Source organism: Catharus ustulatus, chromosome 34 (genome assembly GCF_009819885.2).
Source record: "Catharus ustulatus isolate bCatUst1 chromosome 34, bCatUst1.pri.v2, whole genome shotgun sequence".
Taxonomy (NCBI): domain Eukaryota; kingdom Metazoa; phylum Chordata; class Aves; order Passeriformes; family Turdidae; genus Catharus; species Catharus ustulatus.
Window position 1 is genome coordinate 732,029 of NC_046254.1, and position 22,541 is coordinate 754,569.

General features: G+C 37.5%; 1 protein-coding gene across 1 annotated transcript; it reads left to right on the forward strand.

Moving 5' to 3' along the window:
* Positions 1-1,943: 1,943 nt before the first annotated feature.
* Positions 1,944-17,295, forward strand: LOC117009652 (AP-2 complex subunit sigma). The gene is made up of 5 exons (XM_033083952.2): positions 1,944-2,065; positions 5,981-6,130; positions 9,930-10,043; positions 11,840-11,899; positions 16,983-17,295. Exons 1-5 carry the CDS (start codon positions 2,063-2,065, stop codon positions 17,082-17,084), a joined length of 429 nt encoding a protein of 142 aa, XP_032939843.1. The 5' UTR covers positions 1,944-2,062; the 3' UTR covers positions 17,085-17,295.
* Positions 17,296-22,541: the final 5,246 nt, after the last annotated feature.

Genomic DNA, 22,541 nt, shown 5'->3' on the forward strand with positions numbered 1-22,541 from the left:
AATCCCCCTCCCCAAATTTGGGATCAATCCCTCAAAACCCCCTCCCCAAATTTGGGGTCTCCTCTCAAATCCCACTCCCCAAATTTGGCTAAATGCCTCAAATCCCCCTCCCCAAATTTGGGATCCCCTCAAATCCCCCTCCCCAAATTCGGGATCAATTCCTCAAATCCCCCTCCCCAAATTTGGGATCACCCTTTCAATCCCCCTCCCCAAATTTGGGGTCTTCCCTCCCAGTCTCCCCCAAATTTGGGGTCTCCCCTCCAATCCCCCTCCCCAAATTTGGGATCACCCCTCCAACCCCCTCCCCAAATTTGGGACCAATCCCTCAAATCCCCTTCCCCAAATTTGGGGTCTCCTCTCAAATCCCCCTCCCCAAATTTGGCTAAATGCCTCAAATCCCCCTCCCCAAATTCGGGATCAATTCCTCAAATCCCCCTCCCCAAATTTGGGATCACCCTTTCAATCCCCCTCCCCAAATTTGGGGTCTTCCCTCCCAGTCTCTCCCAAATTTGGGGTCTCCCCTCCTATTCTGTCCCCAAACTGGGAGGGGTCTCCCCCACCCCCCAATCGGGGGTCTGCCCTCCCATTCCCCCCCCCAAATTGGGGGTCTCACTTCCCAGCATCCCCTCCCAATTTTGGGGGCCCTCCCCTCCGTACCCCTCCCCAAATTTGGGGTCTCGCCCCCCGTACCCCCCCCAAATTTGGGGTCCCCCCTCCCCTCGCAGCCCCCCATGAATGGGCGGCGATACCACTGAGAACGGACGGATGGGGGGGGACGGATGGGGGGCTCTGGTCCCCCCCCTCCCCCCATGGGGGGTGGTCTCTCCCGGGCCCCCCTCACGGGCCGGCTCCCCCCCCGTCCCCCACCCGCGGGGGCCATGGGCCGGCCCGGCGGGCGCGCGGCGGGGCGGGGGTGGGGCGGCCCATTGTTCTTCTGGGGGGGGGGGATTCCAAAGAAAAAGGCGGCGATGGTGGAGCTGAACGTGAGGGAGGGGGGGAAAAGATTTTTTTTTTTTTTTTTTTTTTTTTTCTTACCGGAGAAGCGGCGGCGACGGCGGCATCGGGCCGGGCCGGGGGCGGCGGGAGGAGGCGGCAGCGCCATGTCCGCGCTCGGGGCGGCGGCGGCGGGCGGGGCGAGGGCGGCGGGGGCCGCCGGGGCGGGCTCGGCCTGTAATGGCGGCGGCGCCTTCCTCCTCCTCTAACCCCCCCCCCCCTCAGCCCTCAGCCGCCTCCTCCTCCTCCTCCTCCTCCTCCTCCCTCCGCCTCCGCCTTCCCGATCACGGAGGGGGGGGGGGGAATGGCGGGAGCGCGTGCGCGGCGGGAGGGGCGGGGCGGCACCGGGAGGGGAGCGGCGGGAGGGGCGGGGCTAAGGGCGAGGGGCGGGGCCAAGGGGCGGGGCTTGGAGGAGAGCGCCGGGGATTTGGGGAGGGGGGATAATGGGATTTTTAGGGGGAAAAACGGGAATTTTGCGGGAAAAACCGGGAATTTTGTGGGGAGAACCGGGAATTACGAGGGAAAAACGGGAATTTTGGGGTTGGGAGGAAGGAGTGGGATGGGGTGAAATAGATGGGGTGGGCGTGGTTTAGGGCGTGGCCTCGAGGGGCGGGGGCGCAAAAGGCGATGGGGAGCGAATAAAGGGGGCGTGGCTAAGCGCCTTGTGGGCGTGGCTTGAGCGCGGAGGGGCGGGGCCCACAAATCTCTCTTTGAGTCCCCCCCCCCGTTCATTCCCGGGAATTTGGGGAGGGGGCGATGAGAATTTTGGGGAGGGGGCGATGAGAATTTTGGGGAGGGGGCGATGAGAATTTTGGGGAGGGGGCGGGGATTTGAGGGAGGGGCGGGAAAGGCGAGGGGAGGGTGGAAAGGGCGGGAACGGGAGGTGCCGCGCAGGCGCAGTGCGAGCGGCGCGGGGGCGCCCCCTAGCGGAAGCGGGAAGCGGCAGGGCCTGGCCGTGAGGGGGGGGCGGAACCGGGAACGGAACCGGGAACGGAACCGGGAACGGAACCGGGAACCGGGATCGGAACCGGGATCGGAACCGGGATCGGAGCCGGGGGGCGGCACCGCCATGGTGAGACACCTTGAGGGAAGCGGAGAAGCGGGAGGGACACGGGGGACAGCGGGAATTGCGAGGCTCGGGATGAGGGGGAAGGACCCGGGGGGGCCTCGGGCCTGGAGCGCCGTGAGGGGACAGGGGGAAGTTTCACTATTTTAGAGTTTTTATGGGGAGATTTTGGGGATTTTCCACTATTTAAGATCTTTTTTGGGGGTTCTGAGGGGGAAGTTTCACTATTTTGGGGGTTTACGAGGAGATTTGGGGATTTTTTGAGGAGATTTGGGGGTTTTATGAGGAGATTTCGGGGTTTTGTGAGGAGATTTTGGGGTGTTATGAGGGAATTTTAGGTTTTTATGAGGGAATTTTGGGATTTTATGAGGAGATTTTGGGGATTTTCCACTCTTTAAGGTCTTTTTTGGGGGGTTCTGAGGGGGAAGTTTCAATATTTTGGGGGTTTTATGAGGAAATTTTGGAGGTTTATGAGGAGATTTTGGGGTTTTGTGAGGAAATTTTGGGGGTTTCTGAGGAGATTTGGGGGTTTTGTGAGGAGATTTGGGGGTGTTATGAGGGAATTTTAGGTTTTTATGAGGGAATTTTGGGATTTTATGAGGAGATTTTGGGGATTTTTCACTCTTTAAGGTCTTTTTTGGGGGGTTCTGAGGGGGAAGTTTCACTATTTTGGGTTTTTATGAGGGGATTTTGGGGTTTTGTGGAGAGATTTGGGGTTTTGTGAGGAGATTTGGGGTTTTTATAGGGGGTTTTGGGGTTTTATGAGAGAATTTTGGGGTTTTATGAGGAGATTTGGGGGTTTTATGAGGAGATTTTGAGGAAATTTTGGGGTTTTGTGAGGAGATTTGGGGTTTTTATAGGGGGTTTTGGGGTTTTATGAGGGAATTTTGGGGTTTTATGAGGAGAGTTTTGGGTTTTGTGAGGAGATCTTGGGGTTTTAGGAGGGAATTTTGGGTTTTTATGAAGAGATTTTGTGTTTTATGAGGAAATTTTGGGGTTTTGTGAGAGGATTTGGGGGTTTTATGAGGGAATTTTGGGGTTTTATGAGGGGATTTGGGGTTTTTATGAGGGGGTTTTGGGTGTTATGAGGGAATTTGAGGGTTTTCTGAGGAGATTTTTTGATTTTATGAGGGGATTTTAGGGCATTTTAGGATTTTCCACTATTTAGTCTCTTTTTTTGAGGAGTTCTGAGGGGGGCTTGACTTTTTTGGGGTTTTTGTGAGGAGATTTTGGAGCGTTTTGGGTTTTTTTCCCCAATTTAGGGTCTTAATTTGGGGTCTTTCCACCATTTTAAATTCTTTTTTTGGGGCAATTTTGGAGATTTTCTCTATTTTAGGATCTGCTTTGGAGATTTCTCCCCTTTTTAGGGTTTGTTTTGGGGGATTTGGGGATTTTTTTCCCATTTTAGGACTTATTTTAGGGGGATTTTTGCTATTTTCCTTATTTTAGGGTCTGTTTTGAATGGATTTTGGGGTTTTTTCCCCATTTTAGGATCTGTTTTGGGGGGATTTGGGGATTTTTCCCATTTTTAAGGGTGGATTCTCCCTTAAAATCCCATTTTGGACGAGTCAAAATTCCCCTTTTCCCATTCATTAAAATCCTAAAAAATCCCAGTTTAATTCAAATTTTAGCGATGAAATTTTCCCGATATTGCTGATTTTTGACACTCCCAAAATCTCATTTTTTTTTCTGGAATTCTGAATCAGATTCTCTTCATCCTGATCCAGAACCGGGCTGGGAACACTCCCCTAAATCAGGAAAAAATTAAAATTTTAATGATGAAAAATCTGAATTTTAATGATGAAAAAAATCAGAATTTAAATGAAAAAATTGTAATTTTAATGAAAAAAATTGGAATTTAAATGAAAAAAATTGGAATTTAAATGACAAAAAAAATCAAAATTTCCATGAAAAAATTGGAATTTCGTTTCTGACAAAAACACCAATTTTTGAGAATGAATTTTCCCAATTTCTGCCACTCAAAAATCTCTTTTTTTCCTGGATTCCTGTTGCAGATCCGCTTCATCCTGATCCAGAACCGGGCTGGGAACACTCCCCTAAATCAGGGAAAAAAAATGAAAATTTAATGGTGAAAAAATTGAAATTTTAATGACGAAAAATCAGAATTTCCATGAAAAAATTGGAATTTTGTTTCTAACAAAAACATGAATATTTGAGAATTAATTTTCCCGATTTCTCCTCATTTTTGACACTCCCCCAATTCCATTTTTTTCTGGATTTCTGTTCCAGATCTGCTTCATCCTGATCCAGAAGCGGGCTGGGAACACTCCCCTAAATCAGGGGAAAAAAAGAAAATTTAATGATGAAAAAATTGAAATTTTAATGATGAAAAAAATGAAATTTTAATGACAAAAAAATCAGAATTTAAATGAAAAAATTGGAATTTTAATGACGAAAAATTGGAATTTCCATGAAAAAAATCAGAATTTTAATGACGAAAAAATTGAAATTTCCATGAAAAAATTGGAATTTCGTTTCTGACAAAAACACCAATTTTTGAGAATTATTTTTTCTGATTTCTCCTCATTTTTGACACTCCCCCCATCCCATTTTTTTTCTGGATTCCTGTTTCAGATTCGCTTCATCCTGATCCAGAACCGGGCTGGGAACACTCCCCTAAATCAGGAAAAAATTGAAATTTTAATGACCAAAAAATAGGAATTTAAACAAAAAAATTGGAATTTTATTGACAAAAAAATAGGAATTTAAATTTAAAAAATTGAATTTTAATGAAAAAATGGAATTTAAATGAAAAAATCTGAATTTTAATGACGAAAAAATCAGAATTTCCATGAAAAAATTGGAATTTCGATTCTGACAAAAATGTGAATTTTTGAGAATGAATTTTCCCTATTTCTGCCACTCCCAAAATCCCATTTTTTTTGGGATTCCCGTTTCAGATTCTCTTCATCCTGATCCAGAACCGGGCTGGGAACACTCCCCTAAATCAGGAAAAAAATGAAAATTTAATGATGAAAAAATTGAAATTTTAATGATGAAAAATCAGATTTTAAATGAAAAAATTGGAATTTTAATGATGAAAAATTGGAATTTCCATGAAAAAATTGGAATTTCAATGACAAAAAAAATAGGAATTTAAATGAAAAAATTGAAATTTCCGTGAAAAAAATTGGGATTTTAATGACGAAAAAATCAGAATTTCCATGAAAATATTGGAATTTCCATTCTGACAAAAACATCAATTTTTGAGAATTAATTTTTCTGATTTCTCCTCATTTTTGACACTCCCCCCATCCCATTTTTTTCTGGATTGCTGTTTCAGATCCGCTTCATTTTGATCCAGAACCGGACTGGGAACACTCCCCTAAATCAGGGAAAAATTGAAATTTTAATGATGAAATAAATGAAATTTTAATGACAAAAAATTCAGAATTTAAATGAAAAAATTGGAATTTTAATGACGAAAAATTGGAATTTCCGTGAAAAAAATCAGAATTTTAACGACGAAAAAATCAGAATTTCCATGAAAAAATTGCGATTTCGATTCTGACAAAAACACCAATTTTTGAGAATGAATTTTTCTGATTTCTCCTCATTTTTGACACTCCCCCCATCCCATTTTTTTTCTGGATTCCTGTTTCAGATTCGCTTCATCCTGATCCAGAACCGGACTGGGAACGCCCCCCTAAATCAGGAAAAATTGAAATTTTAATGATGAAAAATTAGAATTTTAATGAGAAGAAAATCAGAATTTAAATGAAAAAATTGGAATTTTAATGAAAAAAATTGGAATTTTAATGACGAAAAAATCAGAATTTCCATAAAAAAATTGGAATTTCAATTCCGACAAAAATGTGAATTTTTGAGAATTAATTTTCCTGATTTCTCCTTATTTTTGACACTCCCAAAATCTCTTTTTCTCCTGGATTGCCGTTGCAGATCCGCTTCATCCTGATCCAGAACCGGGCGGGGAAGACGCGCCTGGCCAAGTGGTACATGCAGTTCGACGATGACGAGAAGCAGAAACTGATCGAGGAGGTTCACGCCGTGGTCACCGTCAGGGACGCCAAGCACACCAACTTTGTCGAGGTGAAAACCCAAAATTCCAGATTTTCACCCCAAAATCCAAATATCTACTCCAAAAATTGCCATTTTTAAACCCAAAATTACCATTTTTAACCCAAAATTTGGCCTTTTTTTGCCCAAAATTGGCTATTTTTAGCCAAAAATTGCCATTTTTAACCCCAAAATCCCCATTTTTAACCCAAAATTTGCCATTTTTACCCCAAAATCTCGATTTTTTACTCCCAATCACAATTTTTGATCCCAAAATTACCATTTTTTACCCCTAAATTGCCATTTTTAATCCCAAAATCACCATTTTTAACCCCATAATTGCCATTTTTTACACCAAAATTGGCCACTTTTAACCTAAAATCAGCATTTTTGACCCAAAATCACCACTTTTAACCCAAAATTACCATTTTTACTCCAAAATTGCCATTTGTTACCCAAAATTTGCCATTTTTACTCCAAACCCATCAGGCACCCCAAGCACACCAACTTTGTCGAGGTGAAAAACCCAAAATCAACAAATTTCACCCCAAAATCCAAATATCTACCTCAAAAATTGCCATTTTTAAACTCAAAATCGCCTTTTTTAAACCCAAAATTCCCATTTTTGCCCCAAATTGGCCATTTTCACCCCAAAATTTGCCTTTTTTAACCTAAAATTGCGATTTTTTTACCCAAAATTGCCATTTTTAAACCCAAAATTGCCTTTATCCACCCCAAAAATCTCCATTTTTTACCCCAAAATTGCCATTTTTTACACCAAAGTTGGTCATTTTTTAACCTAAAAATCTCAATTTTTAACCCAAAATCACCATTCTTAACCCAAAATTTGCCGTTTTTACCCCAAAATTACCATTTTTTACCTAAAATTGTCATTTTTACCCCAAAATTGCCTTTTTTATCCAAAATTTGCCATTTTTTACCCCAAAATTACCATTTTTTAAAACCGAATTTGGTCATTTTTTAACCTAAAATCACCGTTTTTAACCCCAAATCACCATTTTTTACCTAAAATTGCCATTTTTTTACCCCCAAATTTGCCATTTTTACCCCAAACCCATCAGGCACCCCAAGCACACCAACTTTGTTGAGGGTAAAAACCCAAAATTCCAATTTTTCACATCAAAATCCAAGTATTTAACCCAAAATTGCCTTTTTTTACCCCAAAATTCCCATTTTTTTTCCCAAAATCTCAATTTTTTAACCCAAAACTTGCCATTTTTACCCCTAAATCTTGATTTTTTACCCACAATCACCATTTTTGATCTCGAAATTACCATTTTTTATCCCAAAATTGCCATTTTTAGACCCAAAATTACCATTTTTATCCCAAAATTACCATTTTTTACCTAAAATTGCCATTTTTTTACCCCAAAATTTGCTGGTTTTACCCCAAACCCATCAGGCACCCCAAGCACACCAACTTTGTCGAGGTGAAAACCCAAAATTCCAGATTTTCACATGAAAATCCAAATATTTAACCCAAAATTTGGCTTTTTTTACCCCAAAACTGGCAGCTTTTAACCCAAAGTCGGCAGGTTTTGCCCCAAAATTGCCTTTTTTAAACCCAAAATTGCCGTTTTTTACACCAACATTTGCCATTTTTTAACCTAAAATCTCCATTTTTAGCCCAAAATCACCATTTTTACCCAAAATTTGCCAATTTTAGCCCAAAATTGCCATTTTTTACCCCAAAATCACCATTTTTAACCCCATAATTGCCATTTTTTTACACCAAAATTGGCCACTTTTTAACCTAAAATCAGCATTTTTGACCCAAAATCACCACTTTTAACCCAAAATTACCATTTTTACTCCAAAATTGCCATTTGTTACCCAAAATTTGCCATTTTTACTCCAAACCCGTCAGGGACCCCAAGCACACCAACATTGTCGAGGTGAAAACCCAAAATCAACAATTTTCACCCCAAAATTGGAATATTTACCTCAAAAATTGCCATTTTTAAACTCAAAATCGCCTTTTTTAAACCCAAAATTCCCATTTTTGCCCCAAATTGTCATTTTTACTCCAAAATTGCCTTTTTTATCCAAAATTTGCCATTTTTTATCCCAAAATTGCCATTTTTTACACCAAAGTTGGTCGTTTTTTAACCTAAAATCTCCATTTTTAATGCAAAATCATAATTTTTTACCTAAAATTGCCATTTTTTTACCCCAAATTTGCCATTTTTACCCCAAACCCATCAGGGACCTCAAGCACACCAACTTTGTTGAGGGGAAAAACCCAAAATTCCAGATTTTCACATCAAAATCCAAATATTTAACCCAAAATTTGGCATTTTTTACCCCAAAACTGGCAGGTTTTAACCCAAAATCGGCATTTTTTGCCCCAAAATTGCCTTTTTTAAACCCAAAATTGCCGTTTTTTACACCAACATTTGCCATTTTTTAACCTAAAATCTCCATTTTTAGCCCAAAATCACCATTTTTTCCTAAAATTTGCCAATTTTAGCCCCAAATTGCCATTTTTTACCCCAAAAGCATCATTTTTAACCCCATAATTGCCATTTTTTACACCAAAATTGGCCACTTTTTAACCTAAAATCAGCATTTTTGACCCAAAATCACCACTTTTAACCCAAAATTACCATTTTTACTCCAAAATTGCCATTTGTTACCCAAAATTTGCCATTTTTACTCCAAACCCGTCAGGGACCCCAAGCACACCAACATTGTCGAGGTGAAAAACCCAAAATCAACAGTTTTCACCCCAAAATTGGAGTATTTACCTCAAAAATTACCATTTTTAAACTCAAAATCGCCTTTTTTAAACCCAAAATTCCCATTTTTGCCCCAAATTGCCCATTTTCACCCCAAAATTTGCCTTTTTTAACCTAAAATTGCGATTTTTTTACCCAAAATTGCCATTTTTAAACCCAAAATTGCCTTTATCCACCCCAAAAATCTCCATTTTTTACCCCAAAATTGCCATTTTTGCACCAAAATTGGTCATTTTTTAACCTAAAAATCTCAATTTTTAACCCAAAATCGCCATTTTTAACTTAAAATTTGCCATTTTTACCCCAAACCCATCAGGGACCCCAAGCACACCAACTTTGTTGAGGGGAAAAACCCAAAATTCCAATTTTTCACATCAAAATCCAAATATTTACCTCAAAAATTGCTATTTTTAAACCCAAAATTACCATTTTAAAACCCAAAATTGCCATTTTTGCACCAAAATTTGCCATTTTTAACCTAAAATCAACCTTTTTAAACCCAAAATTGCCTTTATCCCCCCCAAAATCACCATTTTTTACCCCAAAATCTCCATTTTTAAACCCAAAATTGCGATTTTTTTGCCCCAAAATTGGCCGTTTTTAACCCAAAATCACAACTTAGCCCAGTCCCTCCCAGTCCCTCCCAATCCATCCCAGTCCCTCCCAGTCCCTCCCAGTCCCTCCCAGTTTATCCCAGTCCCTCCCAGTCCATCCCAGTCCCTCCCAGTCCCTCCCAGTCCATCCCAGTCCATCCCAGTCCATCCCAGTCCATCCCAGTCCATCCCAGTCCCTCCCAGTCCATCCCAGTCCATCCCAGTCCATCCCAGTCCCTCCCAATCCCCTCCCAGTCCATCCCAGTCTCCTCCCAGTCCCCTCCCAGTCCCTCCCAGTCCCCTCCCAGTCCCTCCCAGTCCCTCCCAGTCCCCTCCCAGTCCCTCCCAGTCCATCCCAGTCCATCCCAGTCCATCCCAGTCCCTCCCAATCCCCTCCCAGTCCATCCCAGTCCCTCCCAGTCCCCTCCCAGTCCCTCCCAGTTCCCTCCCAGTCCATCCCAGTCTCTCCCCTCTCCCCAGTTCCGCAATTTCAAGATCATTTACCGCCGCTATGCCGGGCTCTATTTCTGCATCTGCGTCGACGTCACCGACAACAACCTGGCCTACCTGGAGGCCATCCACAACTTCGTCGAGGTGGGGGTTCATTACCTCATTAATTAGCTCATTAATTAATTCATTAATTATCTCATTGTTTGCCTCATTAACTAACTCGTTAATTAGCTCGTTAATTAGCTTGTTAATTGCCTCATAAATTGCATCATTGATTAGCTCATGAATGACCTCATTAATTCCTTAATTACATCATTAATAACTCATTAACTCATTAATTAGCTCATTAATTAGCTCATTCATTGATTCATTAATTACTTCATTTATTATCTGCTTAATTAGCTCATTAATTAACTCACTAGTTATTTCATTAATTACCTCATAAAGAACTCATTAATTGTCTCATTAATTGACTCATTACCTCCTTAATTACTTCTGTAATTAGCTCATTAATTAACTCATTACCTCATTAAATATCTCATTAATTAGCTCATTAATTAGATCGTCAGTTAGCTCATTAATTAGCACCATAATTACCTCATTAATTAGCTCATTAGTTAACTCCTTAATTGCTTCCTTCAATACATAATTAATTAGTTCATTAATTAACTCATTAATTCATTCATTAATTAACACCTCAATTAGCTCATTGATTAACTCATTAATTATCTCATTACCTCATTAATTGCTTCATTAATTAACTCCTGAATTGGCACATTAATTATCTCATTAATTAATTGCTTAATTAACTCCTTCATTACCTCATAAATTGTCTCATAAATTAACTCCTTAATTAGCCCATTAATTGCCTCATTAATGACCTCTTTAATTAGTTAATTAATTAGCTCATTAATTAACCCACTAATTAACTTCTTAATGACCTCATTAATGAACTCCTTAATTACGTCATTCATTCCTTCATTAGCTCATTAATTACCTCATTTATTAACTCCTTCATTAGCTCATTAACTCCCTAATTACCTCATTAATTGCCTCATTAATTATCTCATTAATTCCCTCATTAATTAATTTGTTAATTATCTCCTTAATTTCCTCATTATCTTCTTAATTACCTCATTATCTCCTTAATTACCTCAATACCTCTTTAATTACCTCATTAATTACCTCCATAATTAACTCATTAATTACCTCATTAGTTAACTCATGAATTAACTCTACATACCTCATTAACTGCTTAATTACATCATTGATTACCTCATTAATTACCTCCTTAATTACCTCATTAATTACTGTCATTAACTCCTTAATTACCTCTATTACCTCAATAATTAGCTCATTAATTAACTCATTCATTCGCTCATTAACACCTTAATCACCTCATTAATGATCTCATTAATTCCCTCATTAATTAATTCGTTAATTATCTCCTTAATTACCTCACTACCTCTTCAATTACCTCATTAATTACCTCCATAATTAACTCATTAATTACCTCATTGGATAACTCATGAATTAACTCTACATACCTCATTAACTGCTTAATTACATCATTGATTACCTCATTAATTACCTCATTAATTAATTCGTTAATTATCTCATTACCTCCTTAATTACCTCCATAATTAACTCATTAATCACCTCATTAGTTAACTCATTAATTAACTCTAAATACCTCATTAATTAGCTCATTAGTTAACTCCTTAATTTCGTTATTAATTAGCTCATTAATTCATTAATGACCTCATTAATTAAGTTCTTAATTACCTCATTAGTTAATTTGCTAATGATCTCATTAATTCCCTCATTAATTAATTCATTATCTCTACAATTACCTCATTAATCACCTCATTAATTACCTCATTAATTACCTCATTAATGACCTGATTAATTAATTAATGAGTGTCATTAATTGTTCCCAGGTGCTCAATGAATATTTCCACAACGTCTGCGAGCTCGACCTCGTCTTCAACTTCTACAAGGTGGGGCTGGATCAACTTTGGGGGAAAATTTGGGGCAAAATTTGGGGCAAAATTTGGGATTTTGGGATTTTGGGGAATTTTGGGATTTTTTGGGGTTTTTTATGGGATTTTTGGGGGGTTTTTGGGATTTTTTTGGGGTTTTTTTGGTTATTTTTAGGGGGTTTTTGGGCATTTTTTGGGGTTTTTTTGTTTATTTTTGAGAGGTCTTGGTTCAAATTTTGGGGTTTTGGGATTTTGGGGATTTTTTTGGGATTTTTTGGGGGAGTTTTGGTTCAATTTTGGGATTTTTTGGGCGTTTTTTGGGTGGTTTTTGGGATTTTTAAAATTTGTTTTTAAGGGGATTTTTTGGGGTTTTTTGTTCATTTTTTGGGATTTTTAATTCACTTTGGGGGGAGTTGGTTCAAATTTTGGGGGTTTGGGGTTAAATTTTGGGGGTTTTGGGATTTTTGGGATTTTTTGGGATTTTTTTGGGGGGTTTTGGTTCAATTTTGGGATTTTTTGGGATTTTTTTGGGGCTTTTAAAGTTAATTTTTAGGGGATTTTTGGGGTTTTTTGGTTCATTTTTTGGGATTTTTAATTCGCTTTGGGGGAGTTTTGGTTCAAATTTTGGGGGTTTTGGGGTTAAGTTTTGGGGTTTTGGGATTTTTGGGATTTTTTGGGGGGGTTTTGGTTCAATTTTGGGATTTTTTGGGGTTTTTTTGGGTGGTTTTTGGGATTTTTTAAATTTATTTTTGGGTTTTTTTGGGATTTCTGGTTCAGTTTTGGGAGGTCTTGGTTCAAATTTTGGGGGTTTTGGGGTAAAGTTTGGGGGTTTTGCGATTTTTTGGGGATTTTTTAAGGGGGTTTTGGTTCAATTTTGGGATTTTTTGGGGCTTTTTTGGTGTTTTTTGGGATTTTTTGGGGGTTTTTTGCTTATTTTTTGGGATTTTTGGTTCATTTTTGGGAGGTCTTGGTTCAAATTTTGGGGGTTTTGGGGTAAAATTTTGGGGGTTTTGGGATTTTTGGGGGGATTTGGTTCAATTTTGGGATTTTTTGGGGGTTTTTTTGGGATTTTTTGGGATTTTTTAGGGTGTTTTGGGGGGTTTTTTGCTTATTTTTTTTGGATTTTTGGTTCAGTTTTGGGAGGTCTTGGTTCAAATTTTGGGGGTTTTGGGGTAAAGTTTGGGGGTTTGGGATTTTTGGGATTTTTTGGGATTTTTGGGGATTTTTTGGATGGGGTTTTGGTTCAATTTTGGGATTTTTTAGGGTTTTTTGGGAATTTTTTGGGGTATTTAAAGTTAATTTTTAGGGGATTTTTGGGGATTTTTTGTTTATATTTTGGGATTTTTAATTCACTTTCAGGGAGTTTTGGTTCAAATTTTGGGGGTTTTGGGGTAAATTTTGGGGGTTTTGGGATTTTGGGGATTTTTTGGGATTTTTTGGGTGGTTTTGGTTCAATTTTGGGGTTTTTTGGGATTTTTTTGGGGTTTTTTAAGTTAATTTTTAGGGGATTTTTGGGGTTTTTTTTAATTTTTGGGATTTTTAATTTGCTTTGGAGGGGTTCAGTTCAAATTTTGGGGGTTTTGGGGTAAATTTTGGGGGTTTGGGATTTTTTGGGATTTTTTGGGAGGGGTTTTGTTTCAATTTTGGGATTTTTTGGGGTTTTTGGGGATTTTTTTTGGGTTTTTAAAGTTTATTTTTAGGGGATTTTTGGGGTTTTTTATTTTCATTTTTTGGGATTTTTAATTCACTTTGGGGGGGTTTGGTTCAAATTTTGGGGGTTTTGGGGTTAAATTTTGGGGGTTTTGGGATTTTTGGGATTTTTTGAGGGGTTTTTGGTTTAATTTTGGGATTTTTTGGGATTTTTTTTGGTGTTTTTTTGGGATTTTTTAAATTTATTTTTGGTTTTTTTTTTGATTTTTTGGTTCAGTTTTGGGAGGTCTTGGTTCAAATTTTGGGGGTTTTGGGGTAAAGTTTGGGAGTTTGGGATTTTTTGGGATTTTTTAGGGTTTTTTGGGGGATTTTTGCTTATTTTTTTGGATTTTTGGTTCATTTTTGGGAGGTCTTGGTTCAAATTTTGGGGGTTTTGGGATTTTTTGGGATTTTTTAGGGGGTTTTGGTTCAATTTTGAGATTTTTTGGGGTTTTTTGCTGGTTTTTTTGGGGGGGGTTGTTTATTTTTTGGGATTTTTCATTCTTTTTTGGGAGATCTTGTTTCAAATTTTGGGGGAATTTTGGGTCAGTTTTGGAATTTTTGGGGTGGATTTTTGGTGTTTTTTGGGATTTTTTTGTTTCAGTTTTGGGATTTTTGGTTCATTTTTTAGGGGAGTTTGGTTCAATTTTGAGGGGGTTTTGGGTCAAGTTTGGGGGATTTGGGATTTTTTGGGGTTTTGGGGATTTTTTGTGGGGGGTTGAGTTCAATTTTGGGATCTTTGGGGTCTTTTTGGTGTTTTTTGGAATTTTTTTGGTTAAATTTTGGGGTTTTTTTTAGGGGGTTTTGTTCATTTTTGGGAGGTCTTGTTTCAAATTTTGGGGGTCAATTTTGGGATTTTTAGTTCATTTTGGGGGGGTTTGAGTTCAATTTTGGGATCTTTGGGGTTTTTTGTTTATAGTTTGGAATTTTTGGTTCATTTTTTGGGATTTTTCGTTCATTTTGGGGTTTTTTGATTTTGCTTTTTCTAATTTTTTGTTTATTTTGGGAGGTTTTCTGTTTCATTTCGGGCGTTTTGATTTTGGGTTTTTTTGGGGGGTTAAATTTGTAATTTTTTTGCTTTTCCAGGTGCACACAGGCTGATTTTGGGCTGATTTAGTTTAATTTTGGATTTTTTAAATTAAAATTTATAAATTTTTTTTATTTTTCCCAGGTTTACACAGTGGTGGACGAGATGTGCCTGGCTGGGGTTTGGGTTAAAATTTGAATTTTTTAGTTCTGATTTCGGATTTTTTTTATTTTTCCAGGTACACTCAGACTGATTTTGGATTTTTTTGGGTTAAATTTATATTTATTTTTATTTTCCCCAGGTTTACACAGTGGTGGATGAGATGTTCCTGGCTGGATTTTGGGTTAAAATTTGAATTTTTTAGTTCTGATTTCAGATTTTTCCAGCTGCACATGCTGATTTTTGGGCTGATTTTGATTGATTTTGGTTAAATTTATAAATTTTTTATTTTTTTCCAGGTGCACACAGGCTGATTTTGGGCTGATTTAGTTAAATTTTGGATTTTTTAAATTAAAATTTTTATTTTTTTGGGTTTTTTTCCAGGTTTACACAGTGATGGACGAGCTGTTCCTGGCTGGGTTTTGGGTTAAAATTTGATTTTTTTTGTTCTGATTTTGGGGTTTTTTTATTTTTCCAGTTGCACACAGGCTGAATTTTGGATTTTTTAAATTAAAATTTATATTTATTTTTATTTTTCCCAGGTTTACACCGTGATGGACGAGCTGTTCTTGGCTGGGTTTGGATTAAAATTTGAATTTTTTTGTTCTGATTTCAGGTTTTTCCAGCTGCACATGCTGATTTTTGGGCTGATTTTGGATGTTTTTAATTAAAATTTATATTTATTTGTATTTTTCCCAGGTTTACACTGTGGTGGATGAGATGTTCCTGGCTGGGTTTTGGGTTAAAATTGGAATTTTTTAATGAAAATTTTGAATTTTTTTTGTTTTTCCAGGTGCACACAGGCTGATTTTGGGTTGATTTAATTAAATTTTGGATTTTTTAAATTAAAATTTGTATTTTTTTGTATTTTTCCCAGGTTTACACAGTGGTGGATGAGACGTTCCTGGTTGGGTTTTTGGTTAAAATTTGAATTTTTTTGTTCTGATTTCGGATTTTTTGAACTGCACATGCTGATTTTTGGGCTGATTTTGGTTATTTTGTTTAAATTTATAAATTTTTTATTTTTTTCCAGTTGCACACAGGCTGATTTTGGGTTGATTTAATTAAATTTTGGATTTTTTAAGTTAAAATTTATATTTTTTTTTATTTTTCCCAGGTTTACACTTTGATGGATGAGATGTTCCTGGCTGGGATTTGGGTTAAAATTTGAATTTTTTTGTTCTGATTTCAGATTTTTGAGCTGCACATGCTGATTTTTGGGCTGATTTTGGATTTTTTAAATTAAAATTTATATTTATTTTTATTTTTCCCAGGTTTACACAGTGATGAATGAGCTGTTCCTGGTTGGATTTTGGGTTAAAATTTGAATTTTTTAGTTCTGATTTCGGATTTTTTGAGCTGCACAGGCTGATTTTTGGGCTGATTTTGATTGATTTTGGTTAAATTTATAAATTTTTTATTTTTTTCCAGGTACACTCAGGCTGATTTTGGGCTGATTTAATTAAATTTTGGATTTTTTAAATTAAAATTTATATTTTTTTGTATTTTTCCCAGGTTTACACCGTGGTGGACGAGCTGTTCCTGGCTGGGTTTTGGGTTAAAATTTAAATTTTTTTGTTCTGATTTCAGGTTTTTCCAGCTGCACATGCTGATTTTTGGGCTGATTTTGATTGATTTTGGTTAAATTTATAAATTTTTTATTTTTTTCAGGTGCACACAGGCTGATTTTGGGCTGATTTAATTAAATTTCAGATTTTTTAAATTAAAATTTGTAATTTTTAATTTTTTTTTTCAGGTTTACACAGTGATGGACGAGCTGTTCCTGGCTGGGATTTGGGTTAAAATTTGAATTTTTTAGTTCTGATTTCAGATTTTTCCAGCTGCACATGCTGATTTTGGGCTGATTTTGATTGATTTGGGTTAAATTTGTAATTTTAAATTTTTTTTTCAGGTTTACACAGTGATGGATGAGATGTTCCTGGCTGGGATTTGGGTTAAAATTTGAATTTTTTAGTTCTGATTTCGGATTTTTTTTATTTTTCCAGGTACACTCTGGCTGATTTTGGATTTTTTAAATTAAAATTTATATTTTTTTGTATTTTTCCCAGGTTTACACAGTGATGGACGAGATGTTCCTGGCTGGGATTTGGGTTAAAATTTGAATTTTTTAGTTCTGATTTCAGGTTTTTTGAGCTGCACAGGCTGATTTTTGGGCTGATTTTGATTGATTTTGGTTAAATTTATATTTATTTGTATTTTTCCCAGGTTTACACGGTGGTGGATGAGATGTTCCTGGCGGGGGAGATCCGGGAGACGAGCCAGACCAAGGTGCTGAAGCAGCTGCTGATGCTGCAGTCCCTGGAGTGACCCAAAAATCCCCCAATCCACCCCAAAAATCCCCAAATCCACCCCAAAAATCCCCAAATCCACCCCAAAACCCAGCCCCAAAATCCCCCAAAGTCACCCCAAAAAAGGGGCCCCTCCCCCCCATCAGTGTTATTGTGCTGTGCAGAAAAATGTGAATTTTTGTTCTTGGGGAGGGCAAAAAGTGACCAAAAATGGGAATAAAATGAGAAAAAAATGGGGAAAAATGAGTTTAAAGTGACCAAAATGGGAAAAAATGGAATAAAAGTGAGAAAAATGGAATACAAATGAGTTTAAAGTGACCAAAAATGGGAATAAAAATGAGAAAAAAATGGGGAAAAATGAGTTTAAAGTGACCAAAATGGGAAAAATGGAATAAAGTGAGAAAAAATGGAATAAAAATGGAATAAAAATGGAATAAAAGTGAGAAAAAATGGAATAAAAATGAGAAAAAGATGGGGAAAAATGAGTTTAAAGTGACCAAAAATGGGGAAAAATGGAATAAAAGGAGAAAAAAATTGAATAAAAGTGAGATAAAATGGAATAAAAATGAGTTAAAAGTGACCAAAAATGGGAATAAAAGTGAGAAAAAAAATGGGGGAAAATGAGTTTAAAGTGACCAAAATGGGAAAAATGGAATGAAAGTGAGAGAAAGGTGAGTAAAATGAGTTTAAAGTGAGTAAAAATGGGAAAAAATGGAAAAAAATTAGTTAAAAGTGACCAAAAATGGGAAAAAAGTGGAATAAAAGTGAGAAAAAATGGGATAAAAATGAGAAAAAATGGAATAAAATTAGTTTAAAATGAGCAAAAATGGGAAAAAATGGAATAAAAGTGAGAAAAAATGGAATAAAAGTGAGAAAAAATGGGAGAAAATGAGTTAAAAGTGACCAAAAATGGGGAAAATTGAATAAAAATGAGAAAAAATGGAATTAAAATGAGTAAAAAGGGAATTAAAATGAGGAAAAATGGAATAAAAGTGAGAAAAAATTGAATAAAAATGAGAAAAAATGGGATAAAATGAGTTTAAAGTGACCAAAAATGGGAAAAAATTTAATTAAAATGAGAAAAATTGAATTAAAATGAGTTTAAAATGAGAAAAAATGGGAGAAAATGAGTTAAAAGTGACAAAAAATGGGAAAAAAATTGAATAAAAATGAGAAAAAATGGGATAAAATGAGTTTAAAGTGACCAAAATTGGAAAAAATTTGAATTAAAATGAGAAAAATAAAATTAAAATGAGTTTAAAATGAGAAAAAATGGGATAAAATGAGTTTAAAGTGACCAAAAATGGGAAAATTTGAATTAAAATGAGAAAAAATGGGATAAAATGAGTTTAAAGTGACCAAAAATGGGAAAAATTGAATTCAAATGAAAAAAAAATGGGATAAAATGAGTTTAAAGTGACCAAAAATGGAAAAAATTTGAATTAAAATGAGAAAAATTGAATTAAAATGAGAAAAAATGGGAGAAAATGAGTTGAAAGTGACCAAAAATGGGAAAATTTGAATTAAAATGAGAAAAAATTGGAATGAGTTAAAAGTGACCAAAAATGGGAAAATTTAATTAAAATGAGAAAAATTGAATTAAAATGAGTTTAAAATGAGAAAAAATGGGAGAAAGTGGATGAAAAATGGGGTAAAATGGAATAAAAATGAGAAAAAAATGGGGGTAAAATGAGTTGAAAGTGACCAAAAATGGGGGAAAACTCTGGAATTTTGGGATTTTTTATAGGATTTGGGAATTGAGAGATGTGTCCTGATATCCAACACCCCAAAAATTGGGATAAAGACCCAAATTCCTCCCAAAAATTCCTCAAAAACTCAACACAACGACACCAAACCTTCGTCAAATTCTGTTTATTGAAGCGACCAAAACCAACAGGAATTTTTTGGGGGAAAACTCTGGGATTTTGGTTTTTTTTTTCAGGATTTGGGAATTTGGAGGCATCTCCCAATATCCAACTCTCCAAAATTTGGGATAAATTCTTAAATTCCTCCAAACTTTAGGCAGAACCTCCAAAATCCTCTCAAAAACTCAACACAACGACACCAAACCTTCATCAAATTCCATTTATTGAAACGATCGAAAACGACGGGAATTTTTTTTGGGGAAAACTCCGGGATTTTGGGTTTTTTTTCAGGATTTGGGAATTTGGAGGCATCTCCCAATATCCAAACACTCCAAAAATTTGAATAAAGCCCCAAAATCCTCACAGAATTCCCCAAAAATTCAACACAACGAAACCAAACCTTTGTCAAATTCCATTTATTGACGCGACCGAAACCAACGGGAATTTTTTAGGGAAAACTCCGGAATTTTGGGATTTTTTTTAGGATTTGGGAATAGAGAGATGTGTCCTGATAGCCAATCCCTCAAAAATTGGAATAAAGTCCCAAAATCCTCCCAAAATTCCGCACAAACTCAACACAACGACACCAAAACTCCGTCAAATTCCATTTATTGAAGCAACTGAAACCAACGGGAATTTTTTTGGGGACAACTCCGGACTTTTGGGATTTTTTTCAGGATTTGTGAATTTGGCGGCATCTCCCAATATCCAACTCTCCAAAATCTGGGATAAATTCTTAAATTCCTCCAAAATTTAGGCAGAACCTCCAAAATCCTCCCAAAAACTCAACACAACGACACCAAACCTTCGTCAAATTCCGTTTATTGAAGCGACCGAAAACGACGGGAATTTTTTTGGGGAAAACTCCGGAATTTTGGGATTTTTTTCAGGATTTGGGAATTTGGAGGCATCTCCCCACTACCCAACCCTCCAAAATTTGGGATAAATTCTTAAATTCCTCCAAAATTTAGGTTGAACCCCCGAAATCCTCCCAAAAACTCAACACCAAAATTGCGTCAAATTCCATTTATTAAAGCGACCGAAACCGACGGGAATTTTTTTGGGGAAAACTCCGGGATTTTGGTTTTTTTTTCAGGATTTGGGAATTTGGAGGCATCTCCCAATATCCAACCCTCCAAAATTTGGGATAAATTCTTAAATTCCTCCAAAATTTACGCAGAACCTCCAAAATCCTCCCAAAAACTCAACACAATGACACCAAACCTTCATCAAATTCCGTTTATTGAAACGACCGGAAATGACGGGAATTTTTTGGGGGAAAACTCCGGAATTTTGGGATTTTTTTCAGGATTTGGGAATTTGGAGGCATCTCCCCACTACCCAACCCTCCAAAATTTGGGATAAATTCTTAAATTCCTCCAAAATTTAGGCAGAACCTCCAAAATCCTCCCAAAAACTCAACACAACGACACCAAACCTTTGTCAAATTCCATTTATTGAAGCGACTGAAACAAACGAGAACTTTTTAGGGAAAACTCCGGAATTTTGGGATTTTTTTTAGGATTTGGGAATAGAGAGATGTGTCCTAATATCCAATCCCTCAAAAATTGGAATAAAGCCCCAAAATCCTCCCAGAATTCCCCAAAAACTCAACAGAACGACACCAAACCTTCTTCAAATTCCGTTTATTGAAACGACCGAAAACGACGGGAATTTTTTTGGGGAAAACTCCGGGATTTTGGGATTTTTTCAGGATTTGGGAATTCAGGGGATCTTCCAACTATGTAAACCATCCAAAAAATTGGATAATCCCCCAAAATCCTCTCCAAATTCCCCAAAAACTCAACACAACGACAACAAACCTTCATCAAATTCCGTTTATTGAAACGACCGAAAACGATGGGAATTTTTTTGGGGAAAACTCTGGGATTTTGGGATTTTTTCAGGATTTGGGAATTGAGTGATGTGTCCTGATAGCCAATGCCTCAAAAATTTGAATAAAGCCCCCAAATCCTCCCAAAATCCCCCAAAAACTCAACACAACGACACCAAACCTTCATCAAATTCCGTTTATTGAAGCAACTGAAACCAATGGGAATTTTTTGGGGGAAAACTCCGGGATTTTGGGATTTTTTCAGGATTTGGGAATTCAGGGGGATCCCCCAACTATCCAAACCCTCAAAAATTGGAATAAAACCCAAAATCCTCCCGAAATTCCGCACAAACTCAACACAACGACACCAAACCTTCATCAAATTCCATTTATTGAAGCAACTGAAACCAACGGGAATTTTTTGTGGGAAAACTCCGGGATTTTGGGATTTTTTCAGAATTTGGGAATTCAGGGGATCTTCCAACTATGTAAACCATCCAAAAATTTGGATAATCCCCCAAAATCCTCCCCAAATTCCCCAAAAACTCAACACAACGACACCAAACCTTCATCAAATTCCGTTTATTGAAACGACCGAAAACGACGGGAATTTTTTGGGGGAAAACTCCGGAATTTTGGGATTTTTCCCAGGAATTTGGGAATTTGGAGGCATCTCCCCACTACCCAACCCTCCAAAATTGGGGATAAATTCTTAAATTCCTCCAAAATTTAGGCAGAACCCCCAAAATCCTCCCAAAAACTCAACACCAAAATTGCGTCAAATTCCGTTTATTGAAGCGACCGAAACCGACGGGAATTTTTGGGGGGAAAACTCCGGAATTTTTGGATTTTTCCCAGGAATTTGGGGTCTCAGGGTGTTCAGAAAGGTCTTCCCAATATCCAAACCTTCCAAAAATTTGGATAATTCCCCAAAATCCTCCCGAAATTCCCCAAAAACTCAACACAACGACACCAAACCTTCATCAAATTCCGTTTATTGAAACGACTGAAAATGACGGGAATTTTTTTGGGGAAAACTCCGGGATTTTGGGATTTTTTATAGGATTTGGGAATTGAGAGATGTGTCCTGATATCCAACACCCCAAAAATTGGGATAAAGCCCCAAATTCCTCCCAAAAATTCCTCAAAAACTCAACACAATGACACCAAACCTTCATCAAATTCCGTTTATTGAAGCGAACGAAACCAATGGGAATTTTTTTGGGGAAAACTCGGGGTTTTGGGATTTTTTCAGGATTTGGGAATTTGGAGGCATCTCCCAATATCCAAACACTCCAAAAATTTGAATAAAGCCCCAAAATCCTCCCAGAATTCCCCAAAAACTCAACACAGTGACATAAAACCTTCATCAAATTCCATTTATTGAAGCGACTGAAACCGACGGGAATTCTTTGAGGGAAAACTCCAGGATTTTGGGATTTTTTTTAGGATTTGTGAATAGAGAGATGTGTCCTGATAGTCAATCCCTCAAAAATTGGAATAAAGCCCCCAAAATCCTCCCAAAATTCTGCACAAACTCAACACAACGACACCAAACCTTCATCGAATTCCGTTTATTGAAGCGACCAAAACCAACGGGAATTTTTTGGGGGAAAACTCCGGGATTTTGGTTTTTTTTTTCAGGATTTGGGAATTTGGAGGCATCTCCCAATATCCAACTCTCCAAAATTTGGGATAAATTCTTAAATTCCTCCAAAATTTAGGCAGAACCTCCAAAATCCTCCCAAAAACTCGACACAACGACACCAATCCTTCG